Source organism: Platalea leucorodia, assembly GCF_965183815.1.
Source record: "Platalea leucorodia genome assembly, chromosome: 7".
NCBI classification, from domain to species: Eukaryota; Metazoa; Chordata; class Aves; order Pelecaniformes; family Threskiornithidae; genus Platalea; species Platalea leucorodia.
Window position 1 is genome coordinate 42775776 of NC_138829.1, and position 13673 is coordinate 42789448.

Sequence of the window (13673 nt, forward strand, 5' to 3'; positions counted from 1 at the left end):
ACTTCTTGGACCATTTCTGAAATATTTTCTGAATTTAAGTTTTCTCTGAGTTTGGGTAAAGTTATTGTATATGTAACAACAAATATCTATACCCCATATCTGTCATGGGGAGGAGCACACAGAGCCCTCCTAAAAGCAATATAATACTCCTGGTGGACAGAAATACCCCTTTTTCTGCTGATCTAACTTTATTGTCCAAATTTTCTCAAGCCATTTCACTTTTTCTGTCCTAATGTGTTCATATTTGAATTACGGATAAATATATATATACCTTTTTCATGATGACCAATATGTTTATCTTATTAAAATAAACGGCATATGGGTCACCAGCATGTGAAGTGGATCAGGCAAAGTCGCACAGCCATTGCCATATTAAAGCCTGATTTTTGTGAATGATATTTGGCATTGCTGTCATGGAGATTGCTATAATCTCTCGATTTCTGACATGAACTTGAACATTTTCGCTTTTTTTCAGATGGGCCACCATGTATTATTACTTTTAATATGCCTGAAGCATCATACTGCTATGAGTCACATTAGCTGCATCTTCCTGCATCCTTGGGGACTAGAAGATGGTTGTTTCTAGTAAAGATACTAATCAGGAGTGAACCAGAAGGGCTTTCAGGGAAGCTGAACCCTCCCTTTCTCCTGTGTTCAGAAAGGTGGTCTGGGAAATCTGAGGGGAAGATGTTCTGAAGCAAAAGGGCCCGATGACATTGCTAGGCCATGATATGAAAAAGCCCATGATATAGGGATGAGACATAAAGAAGAGTCTGTAGGCTGCAGAGGAGCTGGAAAGGATGGGAAAGAGGCTGAGGAGGGTTATCATCGAGAACAACTGAGAAAAGTCAAAAGAAAACACACAATCTAGCTGATCTTTTCTTTGTCCTTAGCTGTCACTTTAATAACTCTCTGAATAATTAACTCTGATCCAACCCATGTCTTTGAGCATTAATGTTACGATTGGCCTACCTCAGTCATTCATTGTAGTTTTAGATCATGTTGATTGTAGTCTTAGACACCATCAGACTAGTCAGGAAAAAGAAAAAAATATTACAGAAAAAAGCCTCAGATGAGAACCAGTTCAAGGCAGAGCAACTCTGGGTGATCTGCATCTCACCAGTAGCTCATCAGCTGACAGACAGACTCCAAAATTGCCATAAGTGTGGGTATCTAAGGATGGCCCGGCTTAGTTTTTCTGCTCCTTGAGCTGCATTAAATGTATCATTTGACCTGTGGGGCTCTGCCCCACAAGTCAGGAGTGCATTACCTTCAGGTAGTTGTAGCAGTCCTCTCCTCTCTGTCCTTCCCTCTGCCATTCCCCATTTGTCCCAAACGTGTCTCAGATGCTTACGAAACAGCTGCTGCACTTCCATAGATTGCAGCCTGGGGTTTCACAGAAAACTCAACTTCATATTTCTCCCTTAATACGCCTGGGCATGAGCTACCACTGCACAGCCTGTGCTTTATGAACAGCAGTCCCAAGTCAAGCTGTCCCGTTCATGATCATAGGGGCCTTAGGTGATCCCAAACTGGAATATGGTAGGAAGTTTGTACTCATACCGGTACTTAGAGCATTGCATTTTGCATTCTCTGCCACCCTGGTTATCACAAAACCTCTTCTTTGTCATTTGAATGAATCCATGAGAGAATTTTTCATTTATATGCTAATAGAGTTTTTGCCCAAGGGTGTTTTGCAGTTTCACATTGCAACAGGGTGAAACATGTGTTAACAACACAACCAAGTTCCTCAATGTCAGGTTCCCTCGGCATCAGTAACTTTGGAAACAAGTGATTAAAGAGGATATGCTGATTACTCAGGGTGGGATTCACCTCAGCTCCCTTTACCCATTCAGAAGTTAGGTGTCAACTATGACCTGGACATTTAAGCTTCTCTAGAAGAAGAATCCAGTATAGATGGGCTTAGTCACTGCCTGCAGTTGCCACGCTTGCCTTTTCCTCCATTCAGTACACAGGGAACACAAGCAACCGGATTCAGCTAGAAATCTAACTTTTAGATGACTTAATTTAGGTGAGGTCAAGCCTATCCTAATTGCGTGCCTTGTGAAAAGGCCATGTTTACCTCAAAAGGAATAGTGCTTCATAGCGAAAACCAATTTGAACTTTGAACTAATTTAGGAAATTCAATACCAGTGCCAGCTTTGAGTCAAAGGTACCTTTGGATGCCCCTGACTTGAGCTTAAAGAACAGATATTTCATATCGGGAAGGCTTGAGTCAGGAAAAAAGAGTTACTTGTTAGGCAACAAGCAACTCTTAGTCACCTTCCTAAGGGATGCTGGAGGCTTCTTCCCCTGCTTCATTTCCTTTTGTCTTAAAACCAAAGTGCAATATGCACACGTAAATGAAAACCTGCTCTCCTGCAAAAACCTCACACCCATTACCTTCCACACATTGCAGAAACAAGACCTGGAGCTGATAACCTTTGTGGGGCACAATTACAAAGAAATTGTAGCTAACGTTCTCATTCCTCTGTTGTGGTACCGCACCTCTACTAGCCACTTCAATCAAGGATATAGATAGGCTGCAGCAGAAGAAACAGAAAATGTGTGTGCTTTTGTGTGCACAGTTACTTTTCTCTAAAATGTTTCTGGTCACCATTTTTACAGAAAAAAAAGGCAGATTCTAAAAATTTTTTTACAGAAGTGCAAGTGCTCATACTAAGCTAAGCATCAGCCAAAGCGTGGGAGAGGCTGGTGACTATCCTTTGCCTATTGCTGTAGTTTATTTCTGGTTTCAATTAAGCATGATGGAAAGTTCCTTTTCCATCAAAAAGTTTCAATACAATGCAGGTGAGAAAGGAAGTTCACAGCAAACCTTTCCCTTGCATGATGTGATAAAATAAATGTGCTTATTTAATAAAACAAAACCAACAACAACAAAAAACAGAAAATGTAGGAATAAAATTAAACCTAAGAAATCAAACTTTTGCAAGGATGGAATACTGCAGGTAAGATGATCAAACTGTCTTAACTTGTTCTCCTTGTAACACCAGCTTTTCATATTGATTCCTCTGTGCATATAAGAAAAGTATGTAATGAGACTGTTAGAAGTGTTTGGGTTTGTATCTAGTTTCTGTCAGTCAAGGTCCTTGTACAACACTCATTGCCACAGTCAGACTGGCTGTGATTTCATACTTATTCAGGTCTCTAATAGGAAGCATCATGCTTTGTCATCCTATTAATCTCAAGTCCTTTCATAAGCACTACTTTTAATCATTTGGGAGGACTTTCAATGCAAATGTATGTGTGCCTAATGCTTGCATAATGGATTAGAATATTTAATCACTGAGCTTCCTAGAGGTGTGCTGAATACATGCAGATCCTCATTAGATAAAAAAATCATAAAATGTACAGGATCAGTCCATTAAATTCCAATAATCTGCTAGTAATGCCCAGCCGGCTGGTGATTTGAATAAAGTTGCTCAGAAATCTGAATGTTTTTTGCTTCAGAAAATGACAGTTCTGAACTGGGGGGTGGGGGGAGTGGGGGTGGGGAATGAAGAATTAAAATCTCCTAAAACATGAAATTCTTTTAGTTTGTTGAAATGTTTCATGATTTTTCAAGGTGAAATGTTTGAATCTCATTTAAATTTAAGACGCATACTGTATTAAATGTAAAGCTCAGAAATAAGTAAAACATTTCAAAGGGAAAAGTAATACATTGTGTTTTAGGGAGCACAGAAATGTTGCTTATCAAATTTATCCCTTCTTTCATTTCTTTTAAAGTAGAACATTACAATAAAAACAAACATGTATGCACAAATCATGATGCAACAGCACTTTTCAGGGAAAAATATTCCTTCAGAAGAATTCTTAACATAAATGTCTTCCTTCTAATGATCATCCCCATATTTTTATTTTTATTTTTTATTATGGAGGCAATAGTGCATGGAATTCAGGGTCTTTGCATAGAGACAAGAGGTAGATGTGTCTATTAGGCTGTTATTATCATGACTTTTAGATTATCTTTCTAAGGTTACCTCTCATAGACGATCTCTATCGGATCATCAGTCAGGTTATCACTGCTATTACATTTCCATGAGCCCCCAGGTGGGAATGATTTGGTCCCTCAGCATGCTCTGCTCAGTCACAAGACCTGCAGATATGAATGTTCACAGCTTACAACAGACATGCTCTTTGGACAAGTAATGTGTGTGGGAAATTTTCCTGTTTCAGAAATCATGAAGGGGTGGAGCTCTGACTCAATGTAATAAAACACCTGTTCAGCAACTTCTGACACTCTTCAAGGCTGTAAATTTGTTTCAGGAGGCACTGGCAACTGTGGAGCCTAATATTCAGGTGCCATTTGCAGCACCTGCTTTTAATGCAGCAGCGATCTTGATGGCATCAACCTCTGCCTTCCCTCAGGTAAGTGGAAAACAGAACAAGCCTGACAGGAGTCTCTGAGTATTTGATTCAGATTTGTCCCCAGACTATAAACAGGTCAAGTCCACTGTTGCCTGTAGGACATAAATCTCCAAGAAAACAAGATTGTCCTTCCTTGGCTATTTGCAGCTATGAGCACCTGGAGTCAATATTGGAAAGATATAGCACAGAAACAGCTGCCACTTTCCTTGCATGTTCATCTTATCCATCACAAACAATGAGGAGGTGTGAATTGCCCATTCCACATTGAAGAGTTGAAATAAGTAGAAAAACTGGTCTTTACTCTTTTTTTCATCCCTTGTTCTCCCTCCCTTAACAGCATTCAAGCAGCAAATCAAGCCCCTTGGAAAATGAAGAAAGAAAATGGATGATGCACTGTGTAGCCCCAAGCAACGTTGATGCTAAGGTACCAACTTCAGCAAACTAAAAATAGGTGGGACTAAATAAATATTTTTATGAGAAGGGTAGGATCTTTTTTTTTTTTTTTCCCAAATTTGGTTATTAAAGATTCACATGCTTATTTAGAAATACAAACATTTCATGAAAGAAAATTTTCTTTAGGTGAAACATCTGCATTCCGTTATTTTCTTATTCCATTCCTTTATCTATTTACACAATGTGTTATTTTCATAGTTTTATTCCTTAGAGAAATTCCTTAGGAAAAATGTTTGCAATTTACTGTTAAAATGGGACTGACTTTGGCCTTCTTTTAATGCCATCTACCTCCATTTACTTTAATGGAGTTTTAGCCCAGCATGAATGGAGAATGTTGCCAGTGTTGGAAAGTCAGAGCATGGTTGTTAGTGATCCTTTGGGTTTTGGTCATTAATGCCAGTTTCCAGAACAAATGCCCACTTTGATCACTCTGCAACTCATCACAACAATAGAAGAAAAACTCCAGCAACCTTTGCAGGACCTGTGATAGAGATATATTTGCATCAAACATGTACCAGCTGTATCAGTGATGGTATTTGTCTCTGCTCTCGATTAGCTTGCAGCTGACTATACTTTGTGTCAAGCTGCCTCAAAGTAAAACTGGGGGGCTTCAAACAAAAAGCTAACATTTACTTTTGATGATATCTTAAATGGCGTGTGATTCAAGTGTCTATAGCTCATAGGAAACTTGTATGTTTAATTTCTCGTTTGTGCAACCAGACTTCCAAATCAACAGAAAACTAAACACATTGTTTTTCTTATGTATGTCACAACCTTATCAAATTGATTGATCAAACTGATCTCTTGTTAGTAGCATTCTGGCAGCTCCTACAGATGGAAATCAGTGAACAAAAAGGGTGACAAACTATCAGTGGGGTGTGAAACTTGATGTAAATGGCAAAGTAGCATAACCAAAACTGACATGGCGTTTGGGTGTTCATAATTTGCTCTGTGTGTATGTGTGCTAAACTCAGCAAGGGAATGTACTAAAGCAGGAAAAGCAACTATTGGGGAGTGCAATGACCCGATCTCTGTAGCATTTTTGTGATGATTTACTGTATTTATACTGAATTTGTGCTTTGGTTTAGAATATCAATAGCTAAAAGCATCCACCCCTTCTTTACCACTAAGGTAGTTACACGTATATAAAGATTGTTAGAATCCAGCACATGTTTTTGAATGTATGTAAAGTAATATAAAAAAAAAAAATCCTGTGGCTGTAAACCCCTACATATAGAGGCTATGGGACCCTTTCCACAGCTTTAATTCCTTGCTTTTGTCATAATTTCTTCTTACCAAATGAACCTCCAAAAGTTCTGTTTGCTATCCACAGGTGTTTAACAACCAAGACATTCTCAGACACTCTTTATTTGCCTCCTGGCTTTTGAATGTCTTCTCTCCTCTGTAATAAAGCTTGGCAGAAAACTGGCATTAAAGGCACAGACTTGTGCAAGCTGGCCAATTTCTGCCTCTTACTAGCATTGGGCAGCTTTCAGTAATTCCCTTGATTTTTGCAAGCCATAGCTTGCCATCTGCAACAGGAGGATAATTATTAGTAGAGTGTGTTATAAAGGATAACATGCTTAGAGCAGATCTGGAGTCCCAGAACAAGTAAACAGGTGCAAAGCTTTCCTTAATGCTAATGCTCAAATATTTGCCCAAACTTGCTTCAGTTTGAGAAAACTTTGCGTAACTGTGTGATAAACTGAATAGTTACTGAATTGGGTTTAGAAAGACATGCCCAGGGGCTGCGCATGGAATTTAGCTGTGTTACCTACCTACAGTGCAATGCCAAATATGCCCCACTGCTAAAATTTCAGGAAAATGTAACAACCTTGTGAAACCTCCTTCATATTTTAAAATGGATAGGAGCATCAAGAGAGCATCTCTTTACCTGTTTCAGGGAGTCCCAAGTTGACAGTTTCCTGTATTCATGTGTAAGGTGCTAGAAGGCAAAGACGAAACCTGCTGAAGGAAGATCATAAATAGTTGTGAGTAAGGTAGCCCACAATTACAGTAAATCTAGAAAATTTATCACCGGATATTATTTGTCAGTGCATCATCTTATACAGAATAATTTCCTATTTCCAAAATGAAAAAAAACAATTGTATTTTCCTTGCACTGAAACTTATATGCGGTAATGCGAAGAGCAAGAAACTAGGAAGCATAATCTCAGCTCAAGATTAGTAGTATTAACATAGGGCAGGGAGGCTCACCAAAGTATTCTGCTAGACATGAAATCAGAAACCAGAGAAGAACTAGGAGAATTTTAATCAGTTTTTGATTTATGTAAGTGATACACGTAAAGTGATGCACATTCCTTAACGGTTTGCCGCAAAAGGAGAAAAAGCCATGACATTACCAAGGGCCCTGTCACCCTTCCCTCTTAAAAAAAGTATCTGCGATTCAAGTGTGTCATGCAAGGTTACCTTTTCTCTCTGAATTCCCTCAGTGCCAGGAGGCACACAAGGCGCGAACATCGTTCTTCCACTTCAATCGGTCTGCGGCTGCGTGCTCTGGAGTCCCAAGAGCCACAGCGCAGTCTTCTGTTGGTTTTTTCCTCAAGACATGACCGATCCAGTTCCATCTCCTCCTCCTCACTTCATTACTGGTTTTCTCCATCTCCGAGTTGATGCTCGTCGTTTCTGCAACTTTTTTTTTTTTTTTTTTTCCGGGAGGAGGTAGTTGGCCTCCTGCCCAACCCCCATGACTTGGAGGGCCAGTGGTTTTTCTGTCAGGGTGGCCTTCCCTTAGGCTGCGTTGGTTCGCGGCACCTTCTTCAATTTTATCCGGTGCACCCTCCAGAGAGGGATCCCCTATCCATCACCCAGGGGACGTGCCTTCTAGCCGTGCAGCCCCAGCCGAAAGAAGGTTACCTTTTGCAGGGGTAATAATGAGCCTTTAAGGAAGGCTGCTCAGTGTGACCATTGCTCTGTCATTGCATGGGTAAGTTCGGAGTTTCAGGGTACACAGATTTATCTTTGTCAGAGGGGGTTGCAAGAGGTTTTGCTCATCTGTGTACTGTGGATTCTCAAATTTTGGTAATACTTCCTTTATTCTAGATATCAGGAGTTGCTCCTGGCTTAATATGGGATGCAAGTTTTGTGCTGAAAATGGCTGTAATGATAACTAGTCACTCATGGATAGTTGATTACATTACCAACTCCCTGAACTAACAATTTTTTTAAATGTAACACAAATGATAATCATCAGCAGCAACACACTTGCTTTTTAGTTTATTAGTGTTGTTCAATGTATTATTGCAATGAAATGATGACTAGAGAGAAAAGACAATTAGTTGCATGACTTCCATTAATGGCACCAGGAACTTTAGCTTCAGTTATAAGATGATGTTACTTTGCTCTCTGAATTTTCTGGAGTAGTTTTCATGTCTGTCATTTAGCCATCAGAAAAGTATTACATGAAGTAATTTTTCATTAACTGTCTTCTCTAAGGAGGATAAGTCTCCTTTTCATTTGTCTCAGAGATTTGCTGTATAGTTAATAGCTCGCTTAATAGTTAGCAGTTCTCTTCAAAGGCATTGGTGTCTCAAATTATTATGATGATGATGATCACTGAATATTGTTCCTCCTTTGAAGCCCTAAGGAGGGGACAAAAATGTTTTCTAGAACAGATTGGTTTTTTTCTGAAGGACTTTGATTTGGGTGATATGGCTATCACCTATCGTTAAGAGAAAGCGAGAGGGGTTCAGAGTACAGACTGGTTCTGAGTGCTGTGAAAACCCTTTTCTAACTGGTAAAAATGTTGAGAATATGGAGATAAAACTAGCATTTTCATTATTCCTTCAAATTTAAAGGAATCATTGTTCTTGGGGGCAGGCTAATACCAGAAGGGATTTTGCCAATGAACCATGCTGACCTCATGAAGGCTCAGGCTGAGGGAAGCTCAGCCATGACTTGCCTGGCTGCATGTTCTCTGCCACCAAACACACCTACTGAATGCATCTCTCAGGTTCACATCACTAGCTGTTTCCTCTGTTGTTAATTCCTTGAGTCTCTTTTCCCGTTCTCTCTCTTGTGGTCTTTGTTCCATGGCTGAATGCTGGGTGTGCTCTGGCTGACATAGCCTGTATCTTGCTGTCTCACAGGACTCTGATTTCTCAGGCAATACGGGGAGATTTTCTCATGGTACACAGAGTTTCCATGCACAGGTCACTGGCTTTTGTCTTACACAGCCCCTATTCAGAGCTCTCCTCCTGGAGGTGAGAAATAATTCTTGCTTCTCATTCAATCAAATTTCTAATCTGTACATTATGGCTGATCGGGTACTCTACCCTGTTGTTCCCTTGGCAAGCTCTTCAAATTTAAATAAACTCCTGCTCTTTGCAGCAAGCCATCTTCCTGTGGCACCAAACATCCATATCCACTTTCTCACCTTGATTCCACGTGAAATTAGGTGCTTGAACCCTTGCATGATCTTTGACACTATCTAATCTGTGTAGTATCTTACTGTTCTTCATGGAAACACTGGGTATGCTCTATTGTTTTGTTTTGGTTTTTTTCCTTCTTAATATAGCCCTCCCATATTCTAAGTCTCTTATCAGTTTGTCTTCATTTGCATGTAAAGTGTGAGGTTCTTGTGATGCGTTCTTCACATAACCTCTAGTCTGCTGCAATGGTGCTCAGGAACGAGCACACAACCAGTGCTTGGTGTAAACGTGTCTTTGTAGAACGCATGCTTGTGTCTGTCATTTTACTTCTTAAAAAGTCATGGTAGTTCATACACATCTCTGACAATCTTTAAAAACACATGTTCCAAAATGCTGTCTGAAGGACTGGTGCCATTAAAGAAGGTTAAGAGAGTACCAACACTAAATGCAATTCCTTTAACTCTTTCCTTTATTTCTCCTGAAATATGTCTGCTGAAGTTTTTATGTATTTCTCTAATTTGATTATTATTTTTGAGAAAGGTATAGAAACAAATGGACAAACCCAATGAATGTTTGTTCTTTAAGAACAAAACAGGTTGAGGTAAGAAGACACAGAATTATTCCTTGCTGATGAAAAAGGAGTGTTCTAACAATAATGGTTGAAACAGTAGTGTGGAGATGGCTGAGCGCAGATTCTGATAGTGCTGAGATCTTACCTCCCCTGTTTAGAACAAACAGCCCTAGAAAATATCCTGTGCCCTACATACGACTTTAAGCAACAGTGATTAATTTCCTATTTAGTTTTGGAATACACCCACCCAGAAGCCAAGATCTACTCCTTGTAGCCTGATAAATAGAATGCATTTGTTTAGCACTTAATAGCCCTCTTGTTGGTTTGGGTGTGCTGCATCTGTTATCTCACAGCAAAAAGTATTAGCATTTTAACTAGTCAACTTACTGAAAACATTCTGACATTACGATTCCTGGTTATAAGCTTGAGCTCATGGGCAAAGGTTTATGGTTATTTTAGGCACTGGTTAACTTTTATTTAATATGCCTTTAAATTACCTAGCATTTTCTCAAAAAATTCATTCTTGCCATTTCATTGGATAACTTCATAGCTTGAGAATTACTGCAACTTTTTGCAAATTCTTTTTATGACCTTCATGCCTTTCATCCTCATAGAGATGGAAATTATTTGGGAGGTTAAAGCTAAATTTTGTCATGATGAATTCCCTGTGGTCCAATGCTTTACACACTTCAGCTGATGTACTATCTTGTCTCACTGATTTCTTATACTTTGACCTTTTTAGCAGTCTTTGACTTTTGTCACAGTAGCAGCACCTGTGAATGTGCTTTCTCTTATTTCACTCGAGAGTTTCTCCCTTTTATTTTAATTGAAGTTTCTCAGAACATAGATAACATCTCCTAATTATTTATCATCTTCCACCAGCACTCCTCCATTTTCACTTCAGATAATCTTTTCAAACTTTTGGTCATTAGCTTTCACAACAGCTTCTTACTTTGGCCGTCTTTTGTAGTTGTTTCGTGAGGTGAGTTTAGTAAGAATTACTGATCTATTTGCCTTCTGCCATTATCTCAACTCCTCCTTAAGCTCTTCTTGAATATCAGTGACTACCATCAGGCCTCCACATCACTGAAGTGGCCACCTATTGCTTGACCCAATACATACTGTGCCTTCAGTATTACTTGGCTGAATATCTTTCTGCAAATGAAAAAAAAAAGTGCCATCATAATTAGTTTGGTCATTTTATAATTTCCACAGATCCTTGTTATTAGAACTGCAAACTAACACTTCCCTATTCCAAAATCTACCTCATTTTAATGCTATAACCTTTTTGTTTTTATTGATGCTTTACTTAGAAATCCTTAAAAAAAATCACTATTATTCCATAACCCGACTCTATATTTAATATTTATTAATTAATATATATTTAATATATATATTATACTATTTATGTCTTCCCCTCTTACTGGAGATAGCTAATTCAGAATCTGCTGATAACATCTTTGTATGCAGCCAGCCCTCAGGATTTGACAGACTTTGAAAGAGTATTTTCTTTCCTGTGCAGACCCTTGTCCTCTGGCATTCACTGTAGTCTTACTGTGTTAGCCCAACCATCTAACAAGACCTGTTCCTATTGTAATCATACATCAGCTTGGGAATTTATTACTCAATATAGTCTGAAATTTCTGAAATTCCTCCTTTTCTTCTGCTTCTGTTCCTAAACTATGATACAGGTAGCCATCCCCCATGCTGATTCACCCTTTTACATTCAGTCTCTTGTGTACAACCATGGTACAACTCTCTTTCCTTGCTATAAACTTCAGCTATTTTGACAAATTTTCCACAACTGTTCCCACAGTCAGGGAATCCAGGCAGCCATCTGTGCTGCAGTCATAGTAAGCTTTGCCCATTTTCTGCATCTTTCTGCTGATACCCTAGTTGCTCTAGCTGCTGCTGCCGGACATGTTCTCTGAAGATGTAAAATCCCTAAAGCATAGGTCATTGGCACAACTTCTACAGACCCAGTTGGTCAGGCTTGGCATCTTCAACAAGGAATTGGAGATAGCCTTCTTTGAGATGGATTGTAGTCAAAACCATGTACTTTGTTATACTACTCCACGTCTATCAATCAGATAACCACATTTGGTAAGGAAAACTTCTGTTCCCACAAAGCAAGATAGGAGTGTTTGTCTAAAGCTGTGTATTGCTCTGGTGGCCTGAGACATTCGCTAAGGTGCTAATACTAATCCTTAGACACCTCTCCATCATGAAAATGATTCTTCTAAAAGCAAGTGAGAAGACCTAAAAAGATCCCCCCCTTTTTTTTTCCCAACGAAAATTGGAGCATTTCTGATTTGTGATTCACTGAATTTTGTGTTGTTGTATTGGATGCTGATGATTGCGTGTATGATTTAATGTAGCTGGCTAACTGAAATGTAGCTTATTTACCTCCTGTCTCCACTTTCCTATTCATCATCTTCCATACTTTCTGTTTGTAGGCTTAGGTGACTGCAGACTTTAGGGACTGATGAAGTTTGTGGAGAAAGTGCATTTTGTTGCCTATTGTATTTTTGCTGTGATGCCAACTGGAAGAGATGGCTTCAGCAGAACCTGGGTTCCTTTCAGTGTTTGGTTGTCATTACAATAAATACACATATCCCAAACTTTAAAGCACATCTCCTTTTGTTATTTTTTTCAGCAGGAAGAAATGTCACCTTACTCCCTGCTCACTGTAAGAATCATAAAGTTGAGAAATGCTCATCAGGCAGATTTTTGTAAGTACCAGATTTTCTTACTGACATTATTCAGTTCTAAAATTACTGGATCAGCCCCTGCTTGTGCTAGACACTGCACAAATGCAAAACACAGAAATGATACCAGCTAAGAAATCACACTCAAAGCCAATTTAAGACTTCCTTCAGTCAGCAAAGCACAGACAAGTTGGCTATTTCAGAGATTTGAAAACATGCTAACACCAGTTTTAATACCCAAGTATTTATATCCCATGTCTACAACAAATACATAGAATACAGGGCTGAAATCTTTACACATCAGTCACTCTTAATTTTTTGCTCTAAAGAGCCTCACCATATCTCAGAAGTTCAGTGAGGTGTATAGTGTACATGTCCTGAGCAGCCACATTGTTATGGATGTTTCCAACTCTTGCCCCCCACTGAAAGACATATAACAGAAATCTTTTGGGGACTGTAGTACATGGTACGTTACTGTTTACATGCAAAGTGTTCTGAAAATATGTGGTATTTGGCCAGCCCTTATCTGGTGCTCCACTTTAGCAGAGGTTTTTCTCTGGAGAATTTTCTCCTGCCATTCCTACATGTGCCTCATGAACTTGGCAGGTTGGTAATAACTACAGTTTTACATACCCCTTTACGATACCGTTCTTCCTCCTTTCGCTGTGCATTTTCTTTCCTTTCGGGGAGATTGCGCTGAAGTTCACTAACACCACAGCCTCTCCACTGCCCAACATTTCACATAACGTGTTACCTCACTCCTCTGTCTTCCCGGTTTTTAATATTTTTAGTACAGCTAGAGGATCCATCAAAGTGAAAAGTCATTTACAATTGCTGTTTGCACAGAACAAGAGTCAATACTTTAGCTATGGTACTACAAAATGTGGTAGTTTTGGTGCAGGTACTAAAGTTGTCAGAGGAAATGGCTGTACATCGCATGTCATGGACTCTCAGATTTGTCTTGATACACTCCCTGAAGTTAGAAACTCAGACAGTATCTATGGCAGGCACAACTTTTCCAAAGAAATAAGATGAGGTGCCCCATGCTAACGGTTGGACTTGATGATCTTAAAGGTCTTTTCCAACCTAAATGATTCTAATGATTCTATGCTGCCAGTAAACCAGCAGCCCTGCTCCAGATTACTTTGGCCTGGAAACCCT

The 13673-nt window shown here is 39.3% G+C and overlaps 1 protein-coding gene across 1 annotated transcript in view; it reads left to right on the top strand.

Annotated features, from left to right (window-relative positions):
• Nucleotides 1-4299: 4299 nt before the first annotated feature.
• The window catches only part of LOC309593327 (cytosolic phospholipase A2 epsilon-like), a gene marked incomplete at its 3' end in the record, with an annotated part of 38632 nt that continues 29258 nt past the window's right edge, over nt 4300-13673 (top strand). The window contains exons 1-3 of the mRNA XM_082317691.1: nt 4300-4389; nt 4727-4813; nt 12461-12536. Of these exons, the coding sequence (XP_082173817.1) occupies nt 4363-4389; nt 4727-4813; nt 12461-12536 (190 nt within the window). The 5' untranslated portion in view covers nt 4300-4362. The remainder of the gene's footprint in view (nt 4390-4726; nt 4814-12460; nt 12537-13673) is intronic.